Genomic DNA, 17,031 nt, shown 5'->3' with positions numbered 1-17,031 from the left:
TACATGATTCATGATATTTTATTGAAGTGCTTATTAATCTCATCTTTCTGAGCACTTTCAGACTGACCAAAAGAAAGTCTATCTTTGGGGGCCTTATCACAAATATCAACATTTTTTAAAAGAAAATGTAGTCTTCAAATTCAAACTTTTCAAATGCATTCAATTCCAAAAAAATTCTTAACACAAAATCATCTCCTTTGAATGATATTTCCTGTCAGCTCTTAAACTGAGAGAGTTCAAATATTTTAAAATCTTTGGAATTCCAGTGAAAAGTATTTAGGAATGTGAGATTTATTAATAACTAGCAGGTGGGCCCGGTGTTGCTCGGGCAAAAGTAACGATAACCAAGATAAAGATTATTACGTTACAGTCAACCTTACCCGTTTTCACAGAATGCAAGAATCGGGTCCCCCGTTTCCAGACTAATTTGAGAATTTTTAGATGGGTCTAAAAATATGTTTAATTTCCCGCAAAAACGAAAAAAACTGCATCTGCGTATTGCACGTCGCTTTCTCTTAACAATTCCATTGTTGACACTTCCATTGTTGATGGAAGTGTTAAGCCTTAATCCTGTCCCTCTCCCCCCAGGGGGGCATTTCGAAAAATCCCTTCTTAGTGTACATTTTCGTGACGTACCCTAACTGTGTACAAAATTTCAGCTTCCAATTCCTAACCGTTTGGGCTCTGCGCTGATTATTATTATTATTATTATTATTATCAACCCGTCTCGATTATATATTAGATTACTCCAAGAAAGTAGATTTTTTTCATGAATTTGTAAGAACTTTGAGTGTGTAACTTTAATATTATTCTATTTAAGTTTCTTTAACTCACACATTTTTTTCACTGTTTCAACTTTAAATAATTATGTAAATTGAATTAAACAAATGTTTTTGTTTAATATAAACTGTTATTTCCCACATGAATTTCATCAAAATCATGAATATAACATAATAGTAATTTTAAGAACAGTCTTATGTTGTGTCTTGTTATAATGGTTATTAAAGATATATTTATAATCACTATTGAAATATCACCATCAGCATATTAAAGTTAGAATAATTTCCTGTTTTAGAAAATTATAGTGGTGCATATTGCACCACTATAATTTTACTATTGTTTGATATTAATCTACATGAAATATATTGAGATATATTATCTTATTGTTCATCTGAATATTAGAAAATGCAAGAAATTATAGAATATATGGGCTACAGTAATTTAATATATTTGTTTTCTGATATTCATTTCTTTCTTTCATATGATATTGTTTCATAATTGTTATAATAATTCCCAATGACAATAAATGCCTTTATTGTGTACTTGGCATTTTTATTGTCTGCAAATTTACAATTGAAAAAGTATCTACAGTCTGTAGAGATTGGTTTATATTTGTATAGAATTAGATCTAAGTCCAATATCCAAAAATCTAAAGCCTAGTTTATCAAATATAACTGTGCTAATTAGATTTGATTGTTAATCAATAACCCAATTTTAGATCTTTGGCCATTTTTTATTTTTCCTATTTATTTTTATTTAATTTAATTTTTGCCTTTTGTATTAATTAAAAATATTTGACATGAAAAGCCTTCCCAAAGTAAAATTTCTGTATAAGTACAGCATTGACTTGAAATAACATGTCCTTGGGGTCCAAGACATTTGATCATATTGTATGTGGTCACATTCTAAGGAGGAACAATATCTGCCACATGTAAGAACAACCCATATCACATGCCAACCCACTGTTTATCAGCTTACCTTTCATTCTATTCAGACATCTCCCCTTTGTGCCCACGCTCGAGCAGGTTCCATAGTGTTACAAACGGTCTTATGGATCCTCCGGGAAAATTTTTTTTTATTTTTGGATGTTTTTTAAGTCTCCAAATTTTTTACAAAAATTTTTTTCCACACGAAAAAATTTTATTGCGATTTTAATCTACCTTTAATGACGCATGATTAACGCTTAATTGTTTTTTATGGGATTTTTTATCAAATTTCCTAGTACACGGATTTTCTTTCGGTAAAGTTATTTAAAGTTAGTTTCTAATGTCAAAAATGACCTCCAATAGTTTTTTAATTTTTTTAATTAATAGATTTTATTATATATATGTTTAATTAAGTCGGGGATCGGAAGTCGCAATAAAAAACGTAATTTTTGAAAAATATTTAAAAATATACAGCCAGCTAGTATTCACCCTACTTTAAAACCTTCTCCTCCTGTAAATTTTATGAGAATGTTCCACAAAAGACAATACCAGCTGTAAACACAATTACTCACCGGTGTCAGATTCCGTGGAAAGGCGAGACAATGGAAGTTAAACTTTGAAGCTTTCTCTTCAAAATTAATGCATTTCTTTAATTTTTTTCAGTTTAATTAAAAATTCTAAAAAAAAGTAGGAACAAAACATTTCTTTTTTTTTTTGCTTGTACTATATCAAGACTATCTCAAGGATTACGCTGTGTTTATGCAGTAGCAATTATAAAGTATAGATGTGGCCAAAAAATATTGTGAATTAAACCAATTTTTTTTAAATTTGTACTGTTAACTGCCAATTTAACTCAACAGCATATCAATAAAACTATCAGAATTTGAAATGGCCAGACAATAAATTGGAAACCACAGGTTGTCTTTGTTTTATTGAAGTGTGTTATACCAAGTCAACAGTGTAATAAATAATTAATAAATTGAAATTTCTTATATTTAATTATTTTACGGGACATAATAGTGACAATAGATGAAATGACTATGAAACTTTTCATTCATCTAAATATGAGGGTTTATCAAAAACTAAGGTTACAAGGCTGATATTCCTGGAGTTTTGTTTTTTATAGAGAAATGAGAAGTGTGCCGTAATTCCAATACATGTGGTTGGCAACTGTGCAGAGTTTCAGTCACCCGCCACCTACAGTGCTAGTTGTAGGTAAACACAAATGGTGACTCGTTTGGAAAACTGGTCTCACGAAGAAATCCACTCGGTTATTCAATTTCTGTGGGCGAAGCATATAACTGCGGCTGAAATTCACCGGCAGCTGGTAGAGATTTACGGAGATACTGTAATGTCTCATCAGCATGTTGCAGAATGGTGTTGGAAGTTTGTGGCCGGTAGAGAAAACTTCACCAACGAGGATCGCAGTGGCACACAGTGACCTATACTGCGAGACCTTGACACAATTGCATGAAGCAATCAGGAGGAAACAGCCAGGATTTCTCACTGAGGATATCATCTTCCTTCGTGACAACGCACAACCTCATACAGCCCAGAAGACCACCATGCTGTTGAAGCAGTTTCGCTGTGACATCATTGATCACCCTCCCTACAGCTTGGACCTCACTCCAAGTGACTTTCACCTGTTTTCCTTGCTTGAAGGAGAACCTAGCAGGATGACGATTTGTTTCAGACAAGGAAGTAATATACTTCGTAACAACTTGGCTGAACACACAAGGACAGGATTTTTACCAGGAGGGAATTTTCAAACTCATCACACAAAGTGACAAGTGCCTAAACCGATATGGAGACTATGTCAAAAAATAACCTAATGTATGTACTGAACTATCAGTTGACTGTATTGGTTGTATGAAATAAAATACTTTCACTGCAGGCTTTTTAACGTTAGTTTTTGATCATTTCTCGTATATAAAATTATTTGTCCTGACTGACTGACCATTGTCCAGAACAAACTGCTGAACCTAAAGAGGTGAAATTTAGTACGCAGTTAGGGTACGTCATGAAAATGCATACTAAGAAGGGATTTTTCGAAGTCCTCTCGCAGGAGAGAGGGAAAGGATTAATGGCTTCTACTGTATTATATATATGTTATTGGCCAATGTGTCTGACAATTAATGGCCAGTTTGAGAATTATCCAAGAGAAAGTGGCTGAAGAATGGCTTCTACTGTTCTATTTTAGATGTGATTTTTTTTTGTTTTTAACTACATTTAGTCTTCATTGAGTACTTAGATGTATTAAATTGATAACATATCAGACATTGTTACAAATATTTTTATATATTTCGATTTTTTAACCAAATGTTCAAACCATTTTAAATTCGAATTTGTTTATTGCATATTGGTTCGATTACAGAACGATTGTAAACATTCCAGAAAATTGATCAAATTGAAAACAATTCGTTTGATTCTCAGAAGTAGGTGTTATATAACAATTACTATGGTTGTTGAAATAATGAATATAAATGGTGTTTGCTTGCGAAATCCGCATGGGCGAAGTCACGAGTAACAGCTAGTAGTATATAGAACAATACAACTAGTAAAATAACTTATTCTCAAATTCATAAAATACAATTCAATACATAAATTTGATATCTTGCAACTAATCTTTAGAAGCTATGCAGCAAATGGTCATTTAAGTGAGAATTCAAAATTTTCAAGTCAGGACTGCCTTGAACTAAATTGACTCTGCCAAGTCAATGTAGCAAACAAAAATAATAGAGACAATGAAAAGATAGAATTTAATTTTTCACATATCCTTTTGCAACATTTTATTGGTGAAAATAGGCTTTTCAAATTATCTTACTTGGAGAAAGGATTTGATTTTTCTGTGATTTGAAAACTAATATATTATTTTTTAATTTCTTAATATCTGTTTTTAGTAAGATAATTAAGATATTATAATTCTCTTATTCAAAGCATTTTTTATGCCAAGATAAAAAATTATATCTTATCTAATAGACTGATTGAAAAATAATCATAATTTTTTTTTTCCTCCTACAGAAAAGCAGTTAACAGTAATTGAGAGATCTATATTCCATCAGTTAGCCTCTACCTATGCAAAAACACATGTAAGGATGCATTTTGGAAATACGTCTTGCAGAAATTCAGGTATTTCAATCAATTCAAATGCAAATTTTAAAAATGTATTATTTGTATTTATGGCAAGTTAATTAAGTAATTTAAATTGTGTATTTATTTAAGAGAATTCAATAAGTTCTTAGGTTTATTTAAATGAAAATATTATTACTATAAATAATTAGTTTTTATATCATGTTTTGATCTTTTTTATTACAAGTAGTAAATATATTTTCTTGATTCTAATGTATATTCAATTTCAAAGATGTCAAAACCCAAAAAAAGTTAGTTTGCAAATGTAATATGTGCACTACTTCATTAAACACACAGCTGTGTAAAAATTTATACTTTCAAACAGCAAAAACACATTTTTGAAAAATGTTTATTGTCATGTTTACACTACTTCACAATATTTATGACTCTTTTATCAAGTATAAATTTGCTGACTAACACAAAATCACAGTCAAAATTACTTATATTCAACATTTTAATAAATTTTATTTTATAAAAAATTGCCAGGACAAATTTAAGTACAAAAATTTAAGAAAAAATTCTTGAATAGACAATACATACAAATGTAGACACATTTGTACTTTAGTCTATTTCCTCATGTGCATATGAAAGGACTAAATTTGTACGTATTGTATATTTAAGAATTTTTTCTTAAATTTTTATAAACTTTACATTGGTATGTACCAGCATAAAATTTTCTAGATACATAGTATTACAATGAAAAAAATTATATATATATATATATATAATGTTATGGCCAATGTCCGAAGTCTAGCCAATTTGGGAAAAGCTGGATACTTCTAGCTTTGGCCAAGTTGTGGCAGAAGCCAAAGTATACAAGAATTTATGATTACTTTCTGCTTTGGCCAATGTGTCCGACAATCAATGGCCAGTTTGAGAATTGTCCAAGAAAAAGTAGCCAAAGATTGGTTGGTTGGTTGCAGTTTTTTGGCACAAGGGCCACAAAGGCCAAGCTGCACCACACAAAATGGTTAATTTGTCAACTTAATATGTATATATTATATAAAATAACAAGAACAAACAAACAACACACAAAAAGGTGGAAGATAAATAAATAGTTAAATCTCTTTATACAAATTAGTGACCTTTAAAAAGTCCAATACATTATAAAGATTAGGTTTCTGGCTCAGAATCTCTGTCAAACACCCTGTCCCAAAATACTGTCTATGCCTGGTCTCAAAGGCAGAGCAATCGAGCAGTATGTGTTTTATACTAAAAGGACAGTTGCAATACTGCGCTGCTCGTCACCCTTCAAAAAGTATTGATGAGTCAACCGAGTATGTCCAATTCTCAAACGAGTGAAAATAACCTCAGATCTCCTGTCATAGAAAATTGGACACATAAGAAAGCCTATCATAGGTTTGATCTCATATAGTTTATTGTGGACTTGTGCATTCCACACATTTTGCCATCTCTCTGCTAGTCGTTTTTTAATGACTAGGTTCAAGTCACCTCCTTCAATAAACATTGTATGCTGAGAAGGACTTGCTGACTTTGCAGCTGCGTCAGCTTCTTCATTTCCTCTTATACCTACATGGCCTGGGACCCAGCAAAATTTTATAGAGAGATTCCTCACAAGATGGCAAATCGGATTATGGATTTTAATCACTATAGAGTGAGAACTAGGTTTGGATGAGATCAAAGCCTGAAGTGCACTAACTGAGTCAGTGTAAATCACGCAGCAACGATGATCTTTTCTATTTATATACTTTAGGGTTAAATAAATAGCCTGCAACTCTGCAGTAAAGATGGAAGAATTCGGTGCTATTTGTTCTGCCATGATTTTATCCTGGCAAACAAAGGCTAAGCCAACATAGTTATCCGATTTAGATCCATCAGTGTATATAGGAATTAAATTCCTGTCACAATGTTGAATTTCTGCCAAGTGCTGTCTATATGTCAAGTGGTTTCTTTGGGGAACTGCTTTAAGCTTAATTAAGTCAACATTTATCGATGGGGTTGACCCAGGTGAAATACTATTAACCTCAACATGCGAGATGTTGCTTGTGTCCAGGTCAATCGTGTTGCTTACATTCTCCACTCTTTTGTTGAATGTAGGGACACTACTTGTCCGAGCTGCAAATAATCTTTTCAACTGAGTATCTGAACAATCAGCTGAAAGTTTATTCTGAGATTTCTGTTTAATGTAATAAAAGAGAGACAATTGTTCTCTCCTAAGAGATAGTGGAGGCTCATAAGCATCCATGTACAAACTTTGAACAGGAGAAGTTCGAAAAGCACCAGTGCACAAACGCAATGCTTGATGGTGGATTGGATCCAACATCCGAAGAGTAGATTCTCGTGCAGAGCCATACACAATGCATATGTAGTCCAGCTTTGAGCAGACAATGGCCCTATAAATCCTAAGCATAGAACATTTGTCTGCTCCCCAGGATAAGCAGACAAATGTTCCTTTAGAAGACCTTTAGAAGGTTCAGAGATTTTAAACATCTACTCTTCAAGTTGTGCAAATGTTGTAAGAATGTCAGTTTTTGGTCAAATATACACCGAAAAACTTAACCCCATTTAGATGAATTTCTGGATCCAGGTGCAAACCACGCCTTCAGCAAAAGTGGATGCAAGAGGTCTTCTCCCTGTTAAAACTAAAATCATTGGTCTTGGACCAATCATGTATACGATTTAGGAAGGTTTGCAGTTGTCTCTCGATAAAACTCATGTTACTAGACTGGCAGGAGATCTGGAAGTTATCCACATACAGAGTATGTTTGACACTAGGTGGGAGACAGTTAGCTATGCTGCTAATTTTAATTAGGAACAAAGTTACACTCAAAATAAAACCTTGAGGAACACCTTCACAACTTTATCTAGGCTTTTCACAAGCCTAGATAAAGTTGTGCCCATCCTAACTTGAAATCTTCGATTCTGTAGGAAGTTTTTTATAAAAATTGGCAAATTACCCTGCAATCTGAACTGGTGCAGATCACAAAGTATTCCATATCGCCAGCAGTGGTCATAGGCCTTCTCTATATCAAAAAACACAGACACTAAGTGCTGTCGTCGAACAAACGCTTCTCATATAGATGTTTCAACGTTTACTAAATTGTCTGTGGTACTTCTGTTCCTACGAAATCCACTCTGATGTGGTGAAAAATAGTTCTTTTCCTCTAGGTGGAACATCAGGCATCTGTTTACCATTCTCTCAAAGAGTTTACACAGGCAACTTGTCAGAGAGATTGGTCTGTAATTAGAGGGATACTTGTGATCTTTGCCTGGCTTAGGGATGGGAATGATAATCGATAACCTCCAAGAGTCAGGAAAAGCATATTCTATCCATATTCGGTTAAACAGATTCAAAAGATTACCAAGGGAATTGTCTAACAGATTTTTAATCATGCTATAGTGGATTTTCCAGTATTAAATAAATACAGTTGATGATTGCTATAAATCTCTCAATGCCTCTGCCTTGACAATTGATGTCGGGACTGCCCCACATTGGATTGTGACCATTGAAATCACCAAGTAAAAGGAATGGAGTTGGCAGCTGTTCAACCAAGGCATCCAATTCATCCTCATTGACTCTGATATCTGGTGGCAAATATATAGAAACCTGTGACAGTTATCCAATAGAAATCCTGACTGCCATAGCTTGCAAATCAGTGGTTATTTGTACCGGCAAGGATGGGATGCGATTTGAAACCAGAATAGTCACACCTCCACTGGCATGGTTGTAGCTATCATCATCCTTGTGATAGAAATTGAATCCTTTTAAATAAATACTTTCGCCAGGTTTTAGAAGGGTTTTCCTGGAGTGCCACACAGAGAGATGAGGTAGATGATGTCAAGTGTTTAATGTCAGAGAAGTTGTTGTGGAAACCACGACAGTTCCATTGGATTATTTTGTAATTCATTATGTGTTTGAGGCAGCATTCTTTGTGAGAGTATCCCTCTTTAATCTCACAGGAGGTTTTTCTTTTGGAGGTGATGTTGGTTTTGTAACCTCCTTATTATTCTCTTCATCAGAGATGTCAGAGAACTCACTCATAGAGTAAGTCTCTGATTTTTTAGATTTAGAGAGAGCTGCTTTCACTCTTTGTGTGTTTAGTGGGTTCTTACTAGGGTTTCTTTCCCAGGATCCCGTTTTCCCGGCATTCTCGCTGTTTATTCCCTACTAGAAAAATCCCGGGAAATCTCGCATTTCAATAATAATTTACCATTGTTGTCGAAACTGAATAAAGATTGAAAACTTGCCAAGTGTTGATAAAGAAGGTCACTTCATTGTGCCAGTATACAAACATACAAAAATAATTTATCATGTCAGGTTTTCTTTCTATTATTTATTATACGAAAAGTTGAATCTCGAAGACTCACCTAAGAGAGAAATTTTGAGGTTTTTACTGCATATTATTACCTATGTTTTACAAGTCTCTACTTGTTAGTTCATGTAATATCTATGTATTGTGTTTGCGCATCATTGAACAGCGGAGCACTCGCTGAAAGTAAATATCACTCATCGCACTTTAGTTTATTTTTTATTTCATCTTTAGAAATAAAATAGTATTTTTTTTTCGTAATCATTAAAACTCCCAATGAAATGCTTTATTTTACTTTCATCTTATAATGTAGGAGAACATAAATTAATTGAGCCTAATGTGTTCGTATGGGTGAGATTGGCCCTACACTTTTAGTTACTTACTAGAAACTAAAAGTGATTTATGATATTCATGTATGATCTTTTTTATTCATATAAAATTCTATTTTACTATCTCATCCTGGAATTTCCCGTAATCCCGCTGGAGGCAAATTTCCCGGGAAATGAGAAACCCTAGTTCTTACTGGCCTTTTTATAACCCCTGTATTAGGTAGGGGTGTTTTTATATTGAATTAGTAAACATTTAGCATGACGAGTGAGAGATTCCTTTGAATAAACAGAAATATCTGTTTATCCAAAGGAATCTCTCACTCGTCATGCTAAATACCACAAAGACATGTGGAGTGAACTCCACATGTCTTTGTGGTATTCCTTAGAAAACATTTGCAGCTATTTTGAAATACTACAATTTCAATGGTGCACTTGAAGTGACCATGCAACAAGCCTCTGGGTAAGGTAGATTGTTAACTGTTTTTATGCATTGGATTTCTTTCTCTCTTTGCCATGCAGGGCATTTCCAGAAGTAGACAGGATGGGCATCTTTGTAATTCACAAAGCATGGAGTATTGGTGCACTCAGTACTCTGGTGACCTTCAATTCCACACTGTGCATATACAATCTTCCCCCAGCAGGATGTTTGAGAATGTCTAATCTGCTGGCCTTTGAAGCAGTGCAACAGGCTTGGAATGTACAGTCGAACTGGACAGCGCAGATATCCTGCTGTAATGAAAGATGGCAATGTTGGCTTGTTGAAAGTAAGAATTGAGATGGCAAGTTGATACCTACAAAACATCTAATGAATGGAAATGTGTTGGACAGCAGCGACACCTTGGTCTGACAAACTGATCTGATTCGTCTTCAGACATCAGATCTATCTTGGATATCACCCCATGTGATGAGTTTAGACTTCCATGTGTGGTGACAGTGACTTCCATGTCTTCCAGTGTTTTTGCTGCCAAAAGTTTTCCTGATTGTTGAGGTGAAGCTATTTCTTTCAGCAGGTTCCCAATGGTTGATTCGAATATTTTTTGGATAAGAAATGGATAGCATTTTGATAGTGGTTTATCTCCAGTTGCATGTACTATCAAGTAGGTTGCAGCACTGAAAATGTTGGTTGTTACTGGAAGTAACTTATCTGTGTTTGGAAGCTTTGTATTTTTAGGAGTCCATATTTATAAATAATATTTCAGCTCCTAGTGACCCATCCACCATAGGGCCCAACAAGGGGATGCCGTCACATGGGAGAATCACATAGACCGTTACACCAGGGTTTCCCAGGAGCTATACTGTCACAATGGAGTCAAGAAGAGCACATCTTGTCTGATATGACAAAACTAGGCAGACATGTCCCTGCTTGACAGTCTGGATCAATCGGTTGACTCCAGGCCGAGGTCAAGAATAACTCAAATGGAGCCTGATTTGAGCCTCCCATTTATCTGAAGCAGGGGCCAAAGCAGTGTGTTGGGGACGTTATGTTGCCCTTCAACTATCAGGATCCCCTTTTCTGGCATATGGGACACCATGCATGGCAAACACGTGAGTGGGCATTCAGATCCCAGGGTTGGTAAAGAAGAGTTACTAAACCATCTCTGGGAGGTCCCCTCACTACGGACAGGGGTTTAATACAAACAAAAAAAACGTCAAATCAATGTTGAAAAAATGAATCAAGAAGCGAACAGAAAGAAGCGAGGATTTGCAGGACTTGAAATTAAGACCTTCTGCAAATGAAGTCCTCCATTGATTTAACTGGATTATGGTTTTGAAGTGTTCTTATATTGCATACATACAGTTTAGAATAGTGTTTATGCTTCAGTTTGTGAAATAACTGAAAATGAGTTAAAAGTACAGTGGAACCTTGCTTAACCTCACACAACAAGTATTTCGCATAACGAGCAAAACAAATTGTAAAAAATGACTCGCATAACGAGTGATGAGAAGAGGGGAAGTCCTGTGCCCATGCTCCATCAGTCTGTGTTTAGCAGTCTTTCCACTAGCATTTTTCCAAACTTGTGTTCACACATATTACGAATAAAAATCAACAACCCATTATATGCCATTATATATGCTATTATATATCAGCCCATTATATAATAAACACACCAAACAATATGCCAGATTCTTGGACTATGTACAAGCAAAAATTAAATATTAGAAATAAATTAATTTGACTACAGATAGGCAGTTATGCTGCCATCTCATATTAAATTTAATGACCAATTCCAACCTCTTGTCAAATTAATAATTTTCTAATATTTATTGGGTTGTTCGGAAAGTAATTTTGTTTTTTTATTACTATAGGAATTAGATGTACTTTTACCAGCCAATTTCATTTTAAACCAAATTTTCATTATATATTTTTGATAGCTGACATTTTAAGGCTTATTTGTAAAAAATTTTGTTTGATTCTGTACAATTGTTTTTTTTGTGTCCCATTAAATATGGAAAATCGAAAGCATCATTTTCAGCATATTTTGCTTTTTTATTACCAAAAAATCAAAATGCTGTTCAAGCAAGAAAAAAATTATGGTACATGTATGGAGATGATGTGTTGAGAGAAAGACAGTGCCAAAACTGGTTTACAAAATTTCATTCTCGCAATTTCAATATTGAAGATGCACCACGTTCTGGATGGCCAGTTGAAGCCAATGAAAACAAAATAAAGGTACTGATTGAAACAAACTGCCAATAACAGTATGTGAAATCACTAAGATTAAATTTGTCAAATTGAACCGTTTATGATTATTTGAAACAAACTGGTTTCGTTTCAAAGCTCGATATATGGATTCCACATGTTCTTAAAGAGAGATGCTCTCTTTAGTGGGATTTTAAGGAAATTTTATTGGGGGCTTTTACCAGACAATTTAACAATTGATTCAAAAGTGTACTGCCATCAAGTAAACAAACTGAGTAATATCATCAAACAGAAAAGGTGACCAGAATTGATCAACAGTTATAGTGTTTTACCACAATAATGTCAAATTTCACACAAGTTTGGTAACTCGTCAGAAACTGTTATAACTTAGATGGGACGTGCTATCACACCAACCATATTCGCCAGATCGAGCACACTCAGATTATTACTTGTTCCGGTCTATACAAATTTTTTTTAACTGTAAGACATTTACTTGAAATGACAATGTCAAAAATCACTTGGATCAGTTTTTTGTAAGCAACGATCAAAACTTTTATGAATGTGAAATCATGCTACTACCAGAAACGATGACAACAGGTATTTGACCAAAATGGTCAATATAAAATTCAATAAAGTATAGTTATTATATAATATATATAGATATATATATATATAGATAAATACTTTATTGAATTATATATTGACCATTTTGGTCAAATACCTGTTGTCATCGTTTCTGGTAGTAGCATGATTCCACGTTCATAAGTTTTGATCACGTCCATTTTTATATATATTTAAAAATGGACGTGTATGTCCCTATATTTCACTTTTCCACCAAAACTACACATCACACGTGAATGGTGTTTATATGTGGTAGTAGCCCCAAGTCTCCATTCGTGCACTACGGTGGTTGCGTCTCGATAGCTATAAGGGTGCGGAAGATATGGGGCTGAAAGTGGTTGAAAGTGGAAGATTTTCTATTTCGATTTTAAAAATTTTCGAATTCAATTTGGTTCGATTATAGAACGATTGTAAACGTTCCAGAAAATTGATCAAATTGAAAATAGTTCATTTGACTGGACGTAAAAATTCTCTAATTAGTCTGGAGACGGGGGACCTAATTTTTACATTCTGTGAAAATGGGTAAGATTGGCTATAATGTAATTATCTTAATCTTCAGTATCGTTACTTTTTGCCCACAAATAAAAACCCAGCGAAGCGGGTCCTTGCAGCTAGTTTATTATAAAAATATTTGTTTTTTTCCATGGAAAAAAAAACAAATTACTTTCTGAACAACCCAATAATTATAGTCTTTACATAGCCCAAGAATTTGGCATATCGTTTGGAGTGTTTATCAGACATATCTGTGACTTTTTTTTGTTTTTTACAAATCAAATTTGCATTCCATGTTGGTTCATTCCATACTAGAAGAAAAGATGATGATGATTATGTATATTGTATAAGTTTTTTTGAATAAATATTTGGGTATTTTACATTAATTTATATGGGAAAAACTGTTTTGCTTAACGAGTGTTTCGCATTACGAGTAAGATTCTGGAACAAATTATGCTTATTAAGCGAGGTTCCACTGTATTGTAGAAAAAATTCAGTAATAAACTTAGATTAACATTGAAATTTATGAATCTAGTGAACAAAGATATGGAGGTATTGAAGTGCAACAATAAATAAACTGAGTATTATAATTCTGATGAATAATGAAATAATTTTTACTAATAAGTTTCCAAAAATAAACCTAGGCTTATTTTTATCATTATTATTTTAACTAAACATAAATCACTTTCCATAATGAATCTCTAGGGTTATTTATGGAGTATTTAGTGAATTATAGAATATTTTCAAAATATTAAAATAGATTGTGGTTCCTACCTGTATTCACGATTTAAATTTCCTGATACTTTCAGATTTTTCCAGGTAAAAATTTCAAAATTTCCCTGACAAAAACAAATTTGACAGCAAGACTAAAAATTGCTTGTATTTTGGCATGAAAACAAAGTGTACCGAAGGTGTACCAAGTGTACAAACCAATAAAAATTTTTTTGGAAAATTCGTAAGGGTCTTCATATACTGAAATGTAACAAAGTTTTTGTTATATTTACACACCAGTTATATCTCAGCTTTAATGAGGACTTATTTTAAACAGAATCATTCAGAGATCATAAGAAAATTGAATAAAATAAAAATCATCTAAAAATTTCTATAAAATTGAAATCATAAATTAAAAAATTAATTCCTAAAAGTTGATTATATTTTTCTTTAAAGTTTTTAGAAGTTCTCCAAAGAATAATAATACAAACATAAATTTTATTTTAATGTCTACTATACATGCACTAGAAATTTTTGTTTATGCAAATAAATATTAAATGATCAGTCATTAGCTCTTCTAAATTTTAAACACTATCAAATACTATTTATAAAAATGTATTTGTTCCTGTGAAATAGAAATATTCCTCAACCATTCTTAAAATTCTTGACTTTTCGAGATTGGTATGAATCCTATAGATTATGCAATATAGAAGCATAAATTCAAAAATTTGTTCAAAATTTAAAGAATCAAGTAAAATTTGTTTGTTTGTGCTTTTCTGTAAGATTTTAAACATTTGTCAGATTTTTGTGGTATGTTGTTTAAGTTTTGTTGCACAAAAGTTTGAAATATGAAAGATTTAATGTACTGTATCTGTATACAGAATTAATCCTCACATAAAAAATTTTTGACTAATGGATAAACCTTAAGTTGAATAAAATTTTCTATGTGAGGATTATATAAATACTTAAAAATGTTTAACCAGAAAGATATAAAAAATTTTTGACTAATGGATAAACCTTAAGTTGAATAAAATTCTCTCTCTTTCTGGTTAAACATTTTTAAGTATTTATATAATTGTCATTAAACAAGTAACAGAATTAACTATATTCCTGATGATAAACTTTCATATTACTTTGAAACAATGTTTTAACCAAAATATAAATATACAAAAGAATATAACAAATAACAACACAATACTGGATCAAAAAACTACACACAAAGTCAACCTAAAATCCAGCAATTAAACAGTTGCATGAATGTTTTCATCTACCTTCAAGTAGACATTGTCAGGTGGACTATTATGATTTTGATGTCATCTGTATCTGCTAATAGCCAAGCACCAAATCTACTACACAGCAAGTGCAATTCTAAATGAAGAATTTTCTCATAGAATCATAATATTCCACCTGATGATGTCTACTTGATGGCAGATGAAAACATTCGTACAACAGTTTAATTGCTGGATTTTGGGTTAACTTTGTGAGTTGTTTTACAAAAGAATATAACAAATAAAATAATTTCTAATTGTCAAATTTCATCCATAGACTTTTGTCATAATTTTTATGTTCGAATTTGTTGTACAGTGGGTGATCGGTTAACGAACAAATTGGATAACAAACACTTTCGCGAAAGATTTTTATGATCGGACAATGAACGCTTCACTGAACAAATATAAAAAGAAGAGACAGAAAATAACGAATACCAATCGATTTTCCCTTGTCTTCACGTAACAATTCGAAACCTTTCGGAGTGCGGGAGACGTCAACATCGACGCTCAACCCGATACCAATTGGATAGTGTTTCCCTGAATTTTGAAACTCTCCATTGTAATTCCAGCTTTTTGTTTACTTTTCTGACAATAATTTTTTAGTCTTTGCGAGACTGTCAGGCACTCCATAAGTTTGCATCAATTTTTATTTTCTAAAGGTGAGAGTTTTACTGTCCTATCGGGTATTCGTTAACGTTTTAACACCAAAATTTTGAATTACATTCGGGCCTCACATTTACATAATTCTTTCATGTGTTAGTTGATTTCTGTTCTCTGAATTTTTGTGAATGCTTTTCTGAACTTTTTATTTCAAACAGAAATTGATAATATTATGGAGCATAAAAAGAGTGGAGTGTCAAGAACCATGCTCACCATAGAAACCAAGCAAGAGATAATAGCCAAGGTAGAGAGTGGGCAGAGATGTCTGATGTTGCTAGGCAGTATGGCTTGAACAGGTCTACAGCAGGCACAATCGTAGCTAAGAAAGATATAATCAAGAAGACACAAAGAGCTAAATGAGTAATGAAAATCACATCTGAGAAACAAAGATGTTCTATCCATGAAAAACTGGAGATTGCTTTTAATTTGGATAAAATAAAGGAAATTGAAAAAAGATGCAACTAGTATGACTATCATTCAAGAGAATGCTAGAGAAATTTTTGAAAAACTGAAGAAACAAACTCCACATTTTTTTCTTTCTTTGCAGACACACTAAGGTGACATATATCAACACTTGGCAACTTATTGACTATTTATTCAGTTGGGACGCCTTTTACATTACGCGTTTCGGGCATTGGCCCCTCTTCAGCCAACTAGACATAAAAAATAAAACATAAGAAAATTTGTACAAAAATACGCGAGTAGATAAACTGTTTTTTTAAAAAAATTTTTTAAAAACATACCATAAAACACAAACCACTATTGTACAGATGTCGAACAGGATGGACAATTTCATATTTCATATACAACTTGGATAACAAACAAGGTCGACGATAATCATTGGAGAACAAACAGGGTCGTAGATAGCAGCTTGACTACTGGGCTTTTAAATATGGCTTTCTTATAATTTACACAAAATTCAAATAAATAGATTGACAATTACAACATATCTTAACAATATTTGTTTTTACCTGTGGTTGATATTCGCATATTACACCGAAATTCATTCGATATTAGTTGTCGCCCTTTCTTTCCGAACAAAATTTCACAAAGTCATCTTAGCAATATTATCCAAACTGCCAATTTACATAGAACATACTTAAAGCAATTACATTAATTGTACAAACTAGTAATTATTATTTGTATTACTTACAATTCATAAAGACATACGATTTAAGTTGTAGCTTTTGGTTAAACCGCTCC

At 32.9% G+C, this 17,031-nt stretch overlaps 1 protein-coding gene across 1 annotated transcript in view; it reads left to right on the top strand.

Annotated features, from left to right (window-relative positions):
• LOC111622109 (carboxypeptidase D-like) overlaps positions 1-17,031 on the top strand; it is a 178,877-nt gene that overhangs the window by 139,349 nt on the left and 22,497 nt on the right. The window contains exon 20 of the mRNA XM_023364424.1: positions 4,728-4,835. Coding sequence (XP_023220192.1) covers positions 4,728-4,835 — 108 coding nt within the window. The remainder of the gene's footprint in view (positions 1-4,727; positions 4,836-17,031) is intronic.

Source organism: Centruroides sculpturatus, unplaced genomic scaffold (assembly GCF_000671375.1).
Source record: "Centruroides sculpturatus isolate CEXI.00-Female unplaced genomic scaffold, Cexi_2.0 scaffold308, whole genome shotgun sequence".
Classification (NCBI taxonomy): domain Eukaryota; kingdom Metazoa; phylum Arthropoda; class Arachnida; order Scorpiones; family Buthidae; genus Centruroides; species Centruroides sculpturatus.
The sequence above is the reverse complement of the archived record's forward strand: the minus strand, read 5'-3'. Positions and strand labels throughout refer to the sequence as shown.